At 38.8% G+C, this 13441-nt stretch overlaps 2 protein-coding genes across 2 annotated transcripts in view; one reads left to right on the top strand and one right to left on the bottom strand.

Moving 5' to 3' along the window:
- Positions 1–2088: 2088 nt before the first annotated feature.
- Positions 2089–13441, bottom strand: part of CLCA2 (chloride channel accessory 2) — a 40303-nt gene continuing 28950 nt past the window's right edge. Inside the window, exons 11-14 of the mRNA XM_053592805.1 lie at positions 12171–12441; positions 9048–9215; positions 4490–4723; positions 2089–3319 (exon numbers count right to left, since the gene is read on the bottom strand). Coding sequence (XP_053448780.1) covers positions 2877–3319; positions 4490–4723; positions 9048–9215; positions 12171–12441 — 1116 coding nt within the window. The 3' untranslated portion in view covers positions 2089–2876. The remainder of the gene's footprint in view (positions 3320–4489; positions 4724–9047; positions 9216–12170; positions 12442–13441) is intronic.
- Positions 4718–13441, top strand: part of ODF2L (outer dense fiber of sperm tails 2 like) — a 127406-nt gene continuing 118682 nt past the window's right edge. Inside the window, exon 1 of the mRNA XM_053592814.1 lies at positions 4718–5739. The gene's annotated coding sequence lies outside the window, so the exon portion shown is untranslated. The remainder of the gene's footprint in view (positions 5740–13441) is intronic.

Here is a 13441-nt window from a genome sequence, read left to right as displayed (position 1 = left end):
CCTGTAATGGCTTCCATTCATAAATGTGAGTTGCACCTTAAGTCGGATGTTTACCTTGATGTGTAAGTGAGAGTCACATGTCAGTCAGATATTTGTAACTCAGGGACTTTCTGTAATAGCCTCCGTTTGTAAGGTGAGTTGGGGTTTTCTAATGTGGGTACTGCCTGTACAATTGTTATCAGCAAGAGGATTAGTTTGATTTGAGCAGTTCCACCATCTATGCAATCCGATTTGTCATTGTTTTAAATGAATATATCTAGAAGTCATCTAACAATGATTACATTATAGCAAAATATAAAGCATAGAAAATAAAATATTTATGTAGACTTTCTGCTATTAACATGCAGCTACAAAGGCACTTTGGGGGCAGTCAACAGTGTCTACACAAACAGCAACCATTTGAATGGACAGACTTTTGAACAGCTCTTAAAAATCCCCCACCCCCAACTTTGTTTCCCACTTATTGAGACTGAATTATCCTCTACTATCCATAAAAGAATAGGATAGGGCGGCACCTGTGGCTCAGTCAGTAAGGCGCTGGCCCCATATACCGAGGGTGGCGGGTTCAAACCCGGCCCCCAGCTGAACTGCAAACCAAAAAATAGCTGGACGTTGTGGCGGGCGCCTGTAGTCCCAGCTACTCGGGAGGCTGAGGAAAGAGAATCCCTTAAGCCCAGGAGTTGGAGGTTGCTGTGAGCTGTATGATGCCATGGCACTCTACCGAGGGCCATAAAGTGAGACTCTGTCTCTACAAAAAAAAGAAAAAAAAGAGAGTGAACATTCTTTTCAATTTTCAGAACAAATTTCTATCCACTGCATAGCAATGACGATTCTGGGATTTGAAGAGAACAATATTTGCCTCTACTGCCTTCATCACATACACTTTTCTTCTCTCTGTAACTATGCATCTGGCCTACAATTTTCCTTTTCATATAATCTCAGGCATGTTTTCAATGATGTCACTATGTGGTATTCAAGAAGTGACCAATGCTTCACAGTTCCTCATTTTATTTGGCCTGATTCTCCTGTTTCTTTCTTTCTTTCTTTCTTTTTTTTTTTAATCATTTATTCTGCATCAACAGGGCCTTTACAGTAACTCTGTTCTATCTATTGCTGAGATCTCTAAATCTGTTATTTTACTATGTTTACCACATCTTTCTTGTTGTCTAATGATTTCAGTCCTTACAGACACAGAACATTGTTCACATGACCCACTTTATGGCCCTTTCCACCCTATTGTATTGATTTGTTGCTTTAATACCTCTAGACTCCTTAATTTTGCCTCTTAACACGTAACTAATTCCTATACTTAGTCCATTTATTCCATTCCTAAGTCTACAAGATGGAAAACAAGATTAACAAAAAGCCCACCAAGTTTCTTTAAAGCTACTTCTGCTTTCCTGCTAATTGATCTTGAAAGAGTTAAATATTTGTAGGTAGAATCCCTAGCATCTGTTGACCCTTTCTTAACTAGACAGGAGTAGTCTGAGAAACTGGCTTCACTTTCGTGTAGCTATGCCATTAATCAGAATAGAACTTTGTATTACTCATTTAACCTTCCATTTTCCTGTTTATAAAATGAGGAAAATATTTGAGACATGAAACCACACCCTTGCCTCTGTATTTCACCAGCCAAATTTGAAATTAATGAGTAACAAATTCCAGGCTAATAGGCATGATTGTGATAGAGGAAAGAGGGACTGACTGTCAAGCTAGGAACTGGGCTGCAAGTGGGTTAAAGCTCCCAACTGCAAAACTTTAGGCACTGTGTCTTAGAAGGGAACAGGCCAGACATGGGCTGTATAGTATAAGCTACAAGGGGGTGTCCTTGTTAACAAGATTTGGTGGTCTTTTCCTTCTCAGCATTCTTCTGAGTCTCTCCCTTGGGACTTCATGCTGCCTTTTTTCTTCCTGTACCAGTTTGCCACATTTCCCCAAAACATAATCTAATTTTTATTCTTAATTGATTCTGGGTATAAAACATATCTATTATACATTATGATTTATATTTATTCATCAAAATTTTAAGGTCTTTAAAAAGCAAATGATTCTGTTTAATAATCTCTGGAAAAATAAAAGCAAGTAAAATGAGATGAAAGATTGGTTTTTATTTCCTTATGACCTGTGCTTTCTACATCCCCTGCCCTTGGTAAATAACTTAGAAAGCTATTTTGATGGGAGTAGAATCTTATAAACAATGAATTCAATACACTTTGTTACAAAACCAGTTTGAAGAAACAAGGATAATACCCACATTTTTAAGGTTACGTCTTATAGTAAAAAAAGATCTTTGAGCACTAGTGGTGGATTTGATCTGTGGCATATTTAACCAAATGGCAAGAGGTGAAGAACTTTATGATAGGGGCTTCACAAAAAAAAAAAAAAAAAGCAGCTTGATTCTTAGCTGCAAACAAGCAACCTGTTCTGTATAGATAAGGAGAAATGAAAAATTAATCACAGTAAGTGAATGATTGCTTCAATTACTTCATATAGATGGTTTTACTGCATAATTCAGACCTAACCCCCCTTTCTATACTTGGGGCTGATTTTCCACTTCAATACAATGAGCTTTTCTTGACTCTGATTCAACTTTGCCCTTGACTTGCTTTTAAAAGGTATTACTTTGAAGAATAATTTATTATTATTATTCCATAGCCAAGGTCTAGAATTTTCTAATTTCCCTCTGTAAAATGACCATTATAAAGGAATCCATTATTCATTTACCATATCAAAATCTGATCTGTATTATAAAATACTCAATGCATTTTAATACAGTTTTGATGTTAACTTGACCTTCTCACTTAGGACTACCATGCTATCTTTTTCCATGTAGTTGGAAAAAGTACAGAGATAAGGAAGGTATTCTGTATATTTGTTCATAGTAATTTTGTCCCATTCTCTTTCTTATCTGCTCTCTTTTTCCTATTTAAAGTATAGTGTGTTGCAACTATAATAAGGCAAACTAGTCCTATCAAACCCACTGCTGTTAAAACTCCTTTCAATATTAGACGATCTCTGGCAGGTATGGGAGCAGAATTTGGAGGGATAGACAGAGATGCCTGGGCAATGTTAGAGACAGCAGACTTTAAGGAGTTCCTATCCACTGCTCGTATTGCCACATAAATTCTGTGGCTTTTTTGTGTCTCTCCACTGGGTTGATGTTGAAGTCCATTTGTGAGAAGTTTAGGTGAGAATGTAAATATCTCTCTGGTACCAGCTTGCTGAGGACTTAGCTTTGATGTATTCACTAAAATAGCATTGTTAAAGTCATCTTGAATATTCTGTAGACTTTTACTCATTCTTATTTCATAGCTTGTAGCTGAAATTAAAAAAAAAGGAAAAGTTAAGTCTCCTTGAGTCTCATTAGAAATGACTAATAAGAATAGCAATAAAGTAGTCAAAATACCTAGGAATAAACCCGATAAGAAATCTGAATACGAGCAAAACTTTAAAATACTACACAAGGACTCATATTAAAATGTGAACAAGAGGACTTACTTTTTTTTGAAAAGATTCAATATAGCAAAGATATTGTTTTTCCCTAAGTTATTTTGTGAATTTCATGTGATTCTATTAAAAACGCCTCTAATTTCTGTTTTAACAGGTCAAGCTTATTATAAAGTTCATATAGAAAATAAATATTTGAAAGTGGGCCTGTAAAGTCTAAAAAACAGCAAGTCTACCAGATATGGAAACACTATAATGCCTCAATAATTAAGGCACTGTGGTACAGGTGCATCAAGGACTTCTATACAAAAGTAAGCCAAGCTAAATTCAGGAATTTAGTATAATGATTTAGTATAAGGTGGAATTCAGACTAGTGTGGGAGAATGAAAATTTCTCAATAAACGATGTTGTAACAATTGAGTAAAAATCTGGAAAAAGATAATGTAAGAGGAAGCCTGAGAGTTAACAGAAGTCTCACCAAAAGGAAAGTAGAAGCAAGGTAGGTACTTCATCAGTGTCTACCCAGGCAAGGATAGGGAAGCCTCGAATCAGAGTGCTGATCCCAGCCTTCTTAATAAACATGGTGGCCAGAAGTGGGGGAGAAAAATCCACCAAGGTTTGCAAGAGTTATGGGAAATATTCCCCTAAACCTGACTTATATAAATACATGAATAAATGTTCACTCCAATTTTCAGAAAAATACTTGTCTCCAGTATTGGGAAGCACTTGCTCTATAATACAGAGCCCATTTCTGCTGAATAGACTGTCGTGCGTGTATGGTATTTATGATCCTATCCAGGTTTCTGGATGATTAGCGTCAGTGAGTTAATCAGAGCTCCTTAAATCCTGGGGCAGCCGACTCACTCTCCCTGCACTCCAGGATTGAAGGCTTTATCAGCAACTCAGAGCTTTTCATGACAATCCTCTCCAGATTCTTTGATTCTAACCCACCCCACAAAGCTAATTTCATCCAACTAACCCCTGACATAGTTATTAGAAGGTCTGTCTTGTGGAAAATAGGTAATGAAATGGGCAAACGTACCCTGTCCCTGATCAAAGTCTTCTCCGGGTGCTGTCCAAGATAGGGTCACCTGCTCTTCCACTTTCACGGCTTCCAGGTCAATAATTTTGCATGGTGGAAACACGTCAGGATGGGAGCCGGTTGGAACTCCCATCACTGCAAAAGAGCCCCCTGAGCTTATTCGGCTAAAGCCCCACTTTTGCTCCTCCTCATTTCTGCCCACTGATTTCCTTGGGGTATTCATCTGAATGTTACCTGGGACACAAAAGAAAAGAATAGCCCAAGCAACAAATTACATATCTCCCAAATCGCTTGTTTTTGATGACTTATTAAGAAGCTCTTTCAAACCATTTTTTTCTTTACTATATCTTTAGATGTGTTTATTTATTCAATAATTTGTTCATTCATCCATTCATTCATTCAATAAATACTTTTTGAGAGCATATATTGTGCCAATAATCATGGACAAAACAGTATCCCCCTTGGAATTTATAGTTAGGCTCATCATATTAATAAACATATTTACAAATCGTGGTAAGTCTAAGAGAGAAAGGAGGCAGGGTGCTATGAAAGAAAGTAACAGGTCTATAATTTAGAGTGGTGTTGAGGAAGTAGCATTGAAAGGTTTCTGAAGGTTGAGTGGGAGTCAGCCAGGTAAAGAATGGAGGGAAGAATATTCGAAGCAGAGGGAAAAGCTTGGGTAAAAGCCTGAGGTGCAGAAGAGCTTTCAAGTTAGAAAAATGAAGATAAAGAAAGGAAGAGAGTAGTTTGAGATGAGGCAGGAGACAAGTTCATGGAGGACCTTGCAGCCAGTGTAGTGGTTTTAGATTTTATTTATTTATTTTTGCAGGATTTTTTTTTTTCAGACCAATACTAATGGTACAAATGATTAGGTTACATTGTTTGCATTTGTTAGGCAAGTTGTAGTTGAGCCCTTCACCCAGGAAGTGTGCTGTGTACCCTTCCATTGTGCCAATTAGGAGAGAGCTTAGCAATCCCCTTCCCTTTTTCCTCTTCTTCCCTCCTCCCACTTGAATTTAATTATGTTTTTTCTGCTGTGGGAGTGTATGTGTTTATTTACTCGTCTCATCTTAGTATTGAGCACGCTGGATATTTGCTTTTCGATTTTAATATTACATGCTGTGGGGAAGCAGGAAGTGACATGCTCATATTTGCTTCCTAACAGGTGACTCTGACTGCTCTGTGGAGAATGAATCAAAGCACACCAAGTATTGATGATGAGGCCACCCAGCCAGCCGTTCACTAGCCAGGTGAGAGAAGATGGCAGCGTGGGGTGGGTGATAGCAGTGGAGAAGAGACGAGAGACGAGAAAGAGGCAGCTCAAGATGTATTTTTGGAGACAAAATCAGCAAAAGCTGGTGATAAATGCATATGGAATGATGAAGAGGAGAAAATTGGTTAAAAAAAAAAAATTAGCTTCCAGGTTTCTAAAATGAGCAAGTTGATAGAAGAAGCAGGCTAAATTTAGAGAAAGAGATCAAAAATTAAGTTACAAGTTTTATGATTCCCGTAAAACACCTAATTCAAGATGTTCTTTTTTTTTTTTTTTTTTGTAGAGACACAGTCTCACTTTATCACCCTTGGTAGAGTGCTGTGGCGTCACACAGCTCACAGCAACCTCCAACTCCTGTGTTTAGGTGATTCTCTTGCCTTAGCCTCCCGAGAAGCTGGGACTACAGGCGCCCGCCACAATGCCTGGCTATTTTTTTGTTGCAGTTTGGCCGGGGCTGGGTTTGAACCCACTACCCTCAGTACATGGGGTCAGCACCCTACCCACTGAGCCACAGGCGCTGCCCCTAATTCAAGATGTTAATGAACCAGTTAGATATAGATTTTAAGCTTATAAAAAAGGTTTTAACTTGGGTGGCACCTGTGGCTCAGTGAGTAGGGCGCTGGCCCCATATACAAAGGGTAGTGGGTTCAAACCCGACCCCAGCCAAACTGCAACAAAAAAATAGCCAGGCATTGTGGCAGCCGCCTGTAGTCCCAGCTTCTTGGGAGGCTGAGGCAAGAGAATCACCTAAACCCAGGAGATGGAGGTTGCTGTGAGCTGTGACGCCACGGCGTTCTACTGAGGGTGATAAAGTGAGAATCTTCTCTAAAAAAAAAAAAAGCCCAAGTGCCCATCTATACATGAATGCATTAATAAACTGTGGTATATGTACACCATGGAATATTATGCAGCCTTAAAGAAAGATGGAGACTTTACCTCTTTCATGTTTACATGGATGGAGCTGGAACATATTCTTCTTAGTAAAGTATCTCAAGAATGGAAGAAAAAGTATCCAATGTACTCAGCCCTACTATGAAACTAATTTATGGCTTTCATATGAAAGCTATAACCCAGTTACAACCTAAGAATATGGGGAAGGGGGAGAGGGAGGGAAGGGAGGAAGGAGGTGGGTGGAAGGAAGGTGATTGGTGGGATTACACCTGCGGTGCATCTGACAAGGGTACATGTGAAACTTAGTAAATGTAGAATATAAATGTCTTAACACAATAACTAAGAAAATGCCAGGAAGGCTATGTTAACCAGTGTGATGAAAATATGTCAAACTATTTATAAAACCAATGTATGGTGCCCCATGATCGCATTGATGTACACAGCTATGATTTAATATTAATAAGAAAAGAAAAGGTTTTAACTAGATTTAATAATTTTGAAATTATGAATTCAGAAGTTGTGAGCATATAGATGTTATTAAAGCCATATGGATAAATTAGATCACTTAATAATTTCAACTATAATGATGAGTAGTATTTATTGAATGCCTACTATGTGCGAGGCATGTTTCTAAGTATCTTATGTGTAAAAAATATAATATTGAATTTTCCCAGCAAGGCTATGAGAATGGTAAATTATTACCCATGTTGTTATAGATGATGAGACGGAGACACACAGAAGCTAGGTAACTTGCCCAAAGTCACACAGCTAGTAAGTGCAGGAGGTGCTTTCAAACCCAGGTCATGCGGCTCTAGAGGTAGAGTGAGGATATTGGTACTGAGCTCTGAGAATTGCCCACATTATAGGTCTGGTAGAAAAGGAGGAGCTGACAAAAAGTTCTAGAAAATACGAGGTAATCAGGAGACTGGGGTATCACGGGAATCAGGAAATGGCAAGGGAGAGAGTCATGGAGTACGTCGGATACTGCTGAGGTCAGGAAAAATGACTGGAATGAGGGGAAGGCTGCAGGTGCTGCTGTATCTGGGGATTTGGTGGTGTGAAGGCAGAGCTGTTCCCGGGTCAAGGTCATCACTTGAAAGTGAGCTGAAAAAGTGAATGTTATATATAGCAGGCATGCCTGGGGAAAATGAACTTTTTCTTTTTTGTGCTCTTAACAACCTATGTGAAGTACACAGAAGCATAGTTAAGCATTACTTTTCCAATCTCACTGTACAATAGATATGAATATTTGCCATTTTTTAAATTCATATATTTTAAAAAGATACTCAGATGAGTCAATAACCTGGAAGCTCCTTGATAAGAATCAGGTCTTAGTCTACATGGCATCCCAAGTTCCCAGGACTAAGTCTGTTACTTGGTAGACCTTCAAAAAATGGTATGTAGGTACAAAAGAGAGAATATTATTTAAAAACAAACTATTACATCTATATATAAAACTTTATCTCTACAATAAAACCAAGTGACCTTAAAAATTGATTTGCACTGCTGTTAAAGTAATCCATTATTTTAAATACAAGTGAGAGTAAATTGTGTTATAGCAACACAAAAAAAGATCAGGAAATGTAAATCCACTGTAGCATTTTGATTATTTATAACATTATTTTATAGTGAAAAGAACAAAAAGTATAGGTTCATGTTATGGAATAGTCTAAATGATTAGTTGTAACTTCTAAAATAAATGAATAATATTCATAACGCATCTGCATTTTTAGAAACAAAATGCTTAGAAATGTTGTTTGAGACCATTTAAAAAATATATAGCATGATACATTTGTTTGTCTATAATATTTTAACCACTGCTTCCCATCAGGAACTATTGTAATGGTGTTAAAAAAGATACGTATCTTCTACAGTACTTACGTGGCAATTTTATCTTGAAGGAAAACAGAACATCTTCAGGAATCAATCAGTTGTCTATAACATCCAAGATCACATTTATTTGGGAAATAATTACCAGTGTAGATTATTTGGGCTATTTGCTTCCCTCTTTCAATTGCTAACAACGTTTTGCTCTTTCTCTTACCTAACCCTCTCTGTAGAGGAACCACATGAGCAGGAACTGCGAAAAGTCAGTGAATCTCTTTATCTGTTAGTAATGCCTATGAAACAAGACAGAGGTCAAAGTAATTCCTAAAATGAAGGTAGACATCATCTGTGGGAATTTCCTATTGCCTCCCTGTCATCCTCTACCATGAATCCCTTAGGATTAAAGAGACAGGCAACAAATTACATGTTGACTTTAGTGGGAAGAGCTTTGAAATTTCATTTCTCTCTCACGGCTCTCTGCCTAGTACACACAGGCAAACACATACATCCTTCAGAGACATACACATGAAACAGTATTACTCAGATAGCAGTGCCAGTGATTCTTACCATTCGTTACGTAACCTGGTACATACATCGCATGACTTCCTGGAATAGAGGCCTGGGTGCTTACACTCGGAGAGCAACTGACATGCACTTTCAGGTTGTATCTACCATTTACAGCAAAGGAGAAAAAGTACCTTGAGTAAATTCCATCATTCTTTATAACATCAGCACCTGTATAAGTTAAAAAAAAAAATTCAATGACAACAGTTGTCATCATAATTGATTACTAATATTTAAGTCATTAAAAATAAGATTTACTACCCTTACCCTTCCCGTAGGTTGCCACGGTCATACCTACTCTTTTGATACTCTCAGGTGATTAATAATCCAACGGTGCCATAATTTCTATGAAATAATATTAGTTTTTCCTAGAAACCAAGTACATTCTTAATCCCAGGCCCTTTTAAGACAAAAGCTTTGTGTCCCAAGGAACTAAGTATATTTATATATACACATACATACATATACACATCTTCTTACAATTTCAAGAATTTATGATATCTTGAAGCCATTTGATTATGAACCTCTGATAAAAACTTTGGTAGTTGGTAATATAGCATGAAATTATTTAATTCCTTCATTAGAGGTTTCATGGAACTCTTGTTCTAGATTCTAAGGGGCTTGATCCTCTGGACTTTGACAGAGTTTGTCTCCATCTGCTTTCAGGGGCATTCTGAAAACTTAGCCAGTGCTGGACCTTTTTTCTTTCCCACTGATCCTCAAAGGGAATTTCGACACCAAGCCAAGCCCATGACTGAGTGGCAGGAAGGCCTAGATCTGAGGGCAGCAATGGAAGGTCCAGCTGAGCCCAAATGCAGATCACATTCAAGTGCAGGTGGCCACACTGGGCAAGCAGCTCATCCCAGCTCATCCAGCCCAGGGATGTCCTACCACATCACACACACAGCCCTGCACCCCAGCATATCATTGCTAAAGTGCCCTAGGATTCCCCTTTCCACACCACAGAGGCAGGGCTATTTAACATAAGAAAACTGAAAGTATATTTAAATAAAATAAAAAGTGTTACTATCTACTTACTATCAAGGTAGAGTTAGAACAATTTTTGTCCATTGCAAAGAAATCAAACCTTGGAATCTAGTCATTTAGTGATTAATGAGGCCAATTTTTGGTGGGAAATTACAAAGGAAAATCTCTCCATATCACTGTCATTGCCTCTTCTAATCACTGAGGCAAAAAGAAACAGAGACAGAACATTGGCTCAGGAGTCAGGAGACCTGGTTTTAATGTCTGCCAGCGCATAGCTGTGAAGCTTCATGTGTCTGAGCCTCAGTTTCCTCATCTATAAAATGGAGATATCTTATCTCACAGGATTGAGTGTTGTCATGATTACTTGAGAGTATGCACGGGAAAGTACATTTTAAATTGTAAAGCATTTTATAAGTATAAATTTTATTATTCATTAATTTTACTTAGCATGCAAATACTGCTTCCATTATAAAAATAAGTATTAGACTACTATGTACAATTATGTTCAGTATTATGAGGGAAAAACTAAATTTACTTTGCTGCCTAATCAATATTTCTTATTAGTTCATTCATTAGAGTATAAATGTAGACATTAAACAAATAAATGGTTCCAGGGAACCTATTGAGCTGAGTCCGGTGGTTTTTCCCAAGGCAGCAGGATCTTTAGGCCACTCCACCATATGGGTAAGGAAGAAACACTCTACAGAGTGCATTTTTGGAGCATAAACAAAAAATAAAAGTATGGCCATGGATAAGCAGTCAGAGCATGAGAAGCTTATCTGGATCTACTGCAACAGGAAAGACATGAAGCCTTCTCTAGTATCCCTTGGAGGTGAACTTGGGCCAAAATTCTTTGCATGAACTTGTGTTTCATAAATGTCAGATGCTATCACCATGGCAAGATACTAACGGGCTGCTAAGTCTAACACTCTTGAGAAAAGATTAACTTGGAAACAACAGGGTAAAATAATATAATTTTATGAGTAATGAAACTCTTAGGGCTACCAACATAGACCTTAAGGTCTATTGTCATTCTGAGAATTTAATCTAGAAAAAGAACAGGAAGTATGGAACAACAAAGGAGTTTGTTTTTACAAGTAAAAACAAAAATAATTGGGCGGTGCCTGTGGCTCAGTCGGTAAGGCGCCGGCCCCATATACCGAGGGTGGCGGGTTCAGGCCCAGCCCCGGCCAAACTGCAACCAAAAAAATAGCCGGGCGTTGTGGCGGGCGCCTGTAGTCCCAGCTGCTTGGGAGGCTGAGGCAAGAGAATCGCCTAAGCCCAGGAGTTGGAGGTTGCTGTGAGCTGTGTGAGGCCACGGCACTCTACTGAGGGCCATAAAGTGAGACTCTGTCTCTACAAAAAAAAAAATAAAAAAAAATAATTGATCAGAAATAGTCTAAGTGCTGCAATTTGCCTGGCCAGATGCTGTGCTGTCTGTAGTGAATAGTGATGAGGCTCTGAACTCTGTATGCCTGGAATGAGAGCTTTGTTTTGTTTTACTTTGTTTTCCAGTGGTGGGGAAATTTCTATTTTGATTCTATTAGGCTTATGAGCCTGGTCTTCTTGGGACCAAATCACACATGGAAAAGGTACTGGCTGTGCTAGAGAAAGGCTGTGCTCCTCTCATCCACCCAGCTACTCAGCTGGAGAATACTCCAGGGTCATTGCATGGGCCACAAGTTCTATTTCTAATTTTTTCTTCACAACTGGGTCCATAGGAAAAAATTGGGTTGTCACTGCATCGCTCTTCTTGAGTTTTCATTTGCTATTTTTACTGTGCAATGTGGTTATTACAGACAACAGCAAAGCCGGTGAATCTTAGAGGAAGATGGGTATGTCATAAGGACATATAAGCCTGTGCCTGTGTAATGACCTCGCTGAGCCAGGAGAGAGGTGTGAGTGGCTTTCCCCACCCTTTCACTCACACACAGCTACTCTGAGCAGCCTCACAGGGACTCTTTCCCAAGTCAACCTGTAGCTACTCAGTATGTCAGTAACTCTCTTAGAATCTGATAAGATTAAATAAGAAAAATAATTGAATTGAAGGAGTTTTACAGATAAGCTTAATATTAAACTACTGCATCATACGACCACAGCCCCTGAGAACATGAAAAACAATGTGACGTTCCTTGTTACCTGCTCCGTCATCAAGAAGTCTCATTGTGACAGCATCTCCGGTCTCTGGCTCAACTGTGGCAGTTACAGTAGCATTACGAATGGGATAAAACCCCTTTCTCACACTGGCATAGATCATCACGGGATGGGGAAAGTGGGTGCTGTCTCTTTCCACAAAGGCCTCCACAGTGACTGGGGGCACAGCTGAGCTGGAGGCACGAGAGGTCACTGTCACTTTTAGGGCTTGCAGAGAATGGTGGGTATTGTTCACTATGTAAGTCCAGAGCCCAGGCTGCAAAGCAAAGGTTTTTTGTTTTGTAAAGTGTTAAGAAAAAAAAATCAAACTTAATTTGAAAGCATACATCTAAGCCCCTAGGATTTTTTGCACTTGTTTCGTTGAAGTTCCATTTTTAAAAATATCACAAAAGGATATTGGGAAAGGTTATATTGGTTAAGGGATGACTGAATTCATATTTATGTGGCTTTCATAGCATAAACCCCCTTTTATTCTTAGCTGATTCTTAAGGAAATTACACCTTGGATTTATTTCAGGTGGGGAAGGATACATCTTTATTCACATTTTTAGAACATGATGGTAACAGTGTCTGGTTTCAAAGTACTTTTCAAATATTAATCTGAGCCCCTTCACCCAAAATGAGATTGAGTGTTTTTATTTCTTTTCATAAGTGAGAATATTAAATCAAACTAAGCGGACCATTATGATTTATGTGGACACCCTGGACTAAAAAGAAACAATAGTCTTCTTTCCCTCCATTCCCCCTAGGCCCCCACTCCCAGAAATCTCAAGCAACAAAAACCACAGGCACTGTTAGGGATCAATTTTTAATAGGTCATGATTATACAATGTTTATTTTGAGTAATTTATAGAAATACTGCTTAACACCATTCTCTTGCCTATCAAGACTGCATGGAAGAAACTTACAAAGGAAAGTCTGAAAGAATAAGGCTAAAACTACAATGTAGTAGAAATTCATCCTTTTGATTAAGCTTTACATAAATGGGGCAGCGCCTGTGGCTCAGTCGGTAAGGCACCGGCCCCATATACCGAGGGTGGCGGGTTCAAACCCGGCCCAGGCCAAACTGCAACCAAAAAATAGCCAGGCGTTGTGGCGGGTGCTTGTAGTCCCAGCTACTTGGGAGGCTGAGGCAAGAGAATCGCTTAAGCCCAGGAGTTGGAGGTTGCTGTGAGCTGTGTGAGGCCACGGCACTCTACCGAGGGCCAAAGTGAGACTCTGTCTCTACCAAAAAAAAAGCTTTACATAAATGATTTT

This window comes from Nycticebus coucang, chromosome 5 (genome assembly GCF_027406575.1).
Source record: "Nycticebus coucang isolate mNycCou1 chromosome 5, mNycCou1.pri, whole genome shotgun sequence".
NCBI lineage: Eukaryota > Metazoa > Chordata > Mammalia > Primates > Lorisidae > Nycticebus > Nycticebus coucang.
This window is presented reverse-complemented; position numbering and strand designations above follow the sequence as displayed.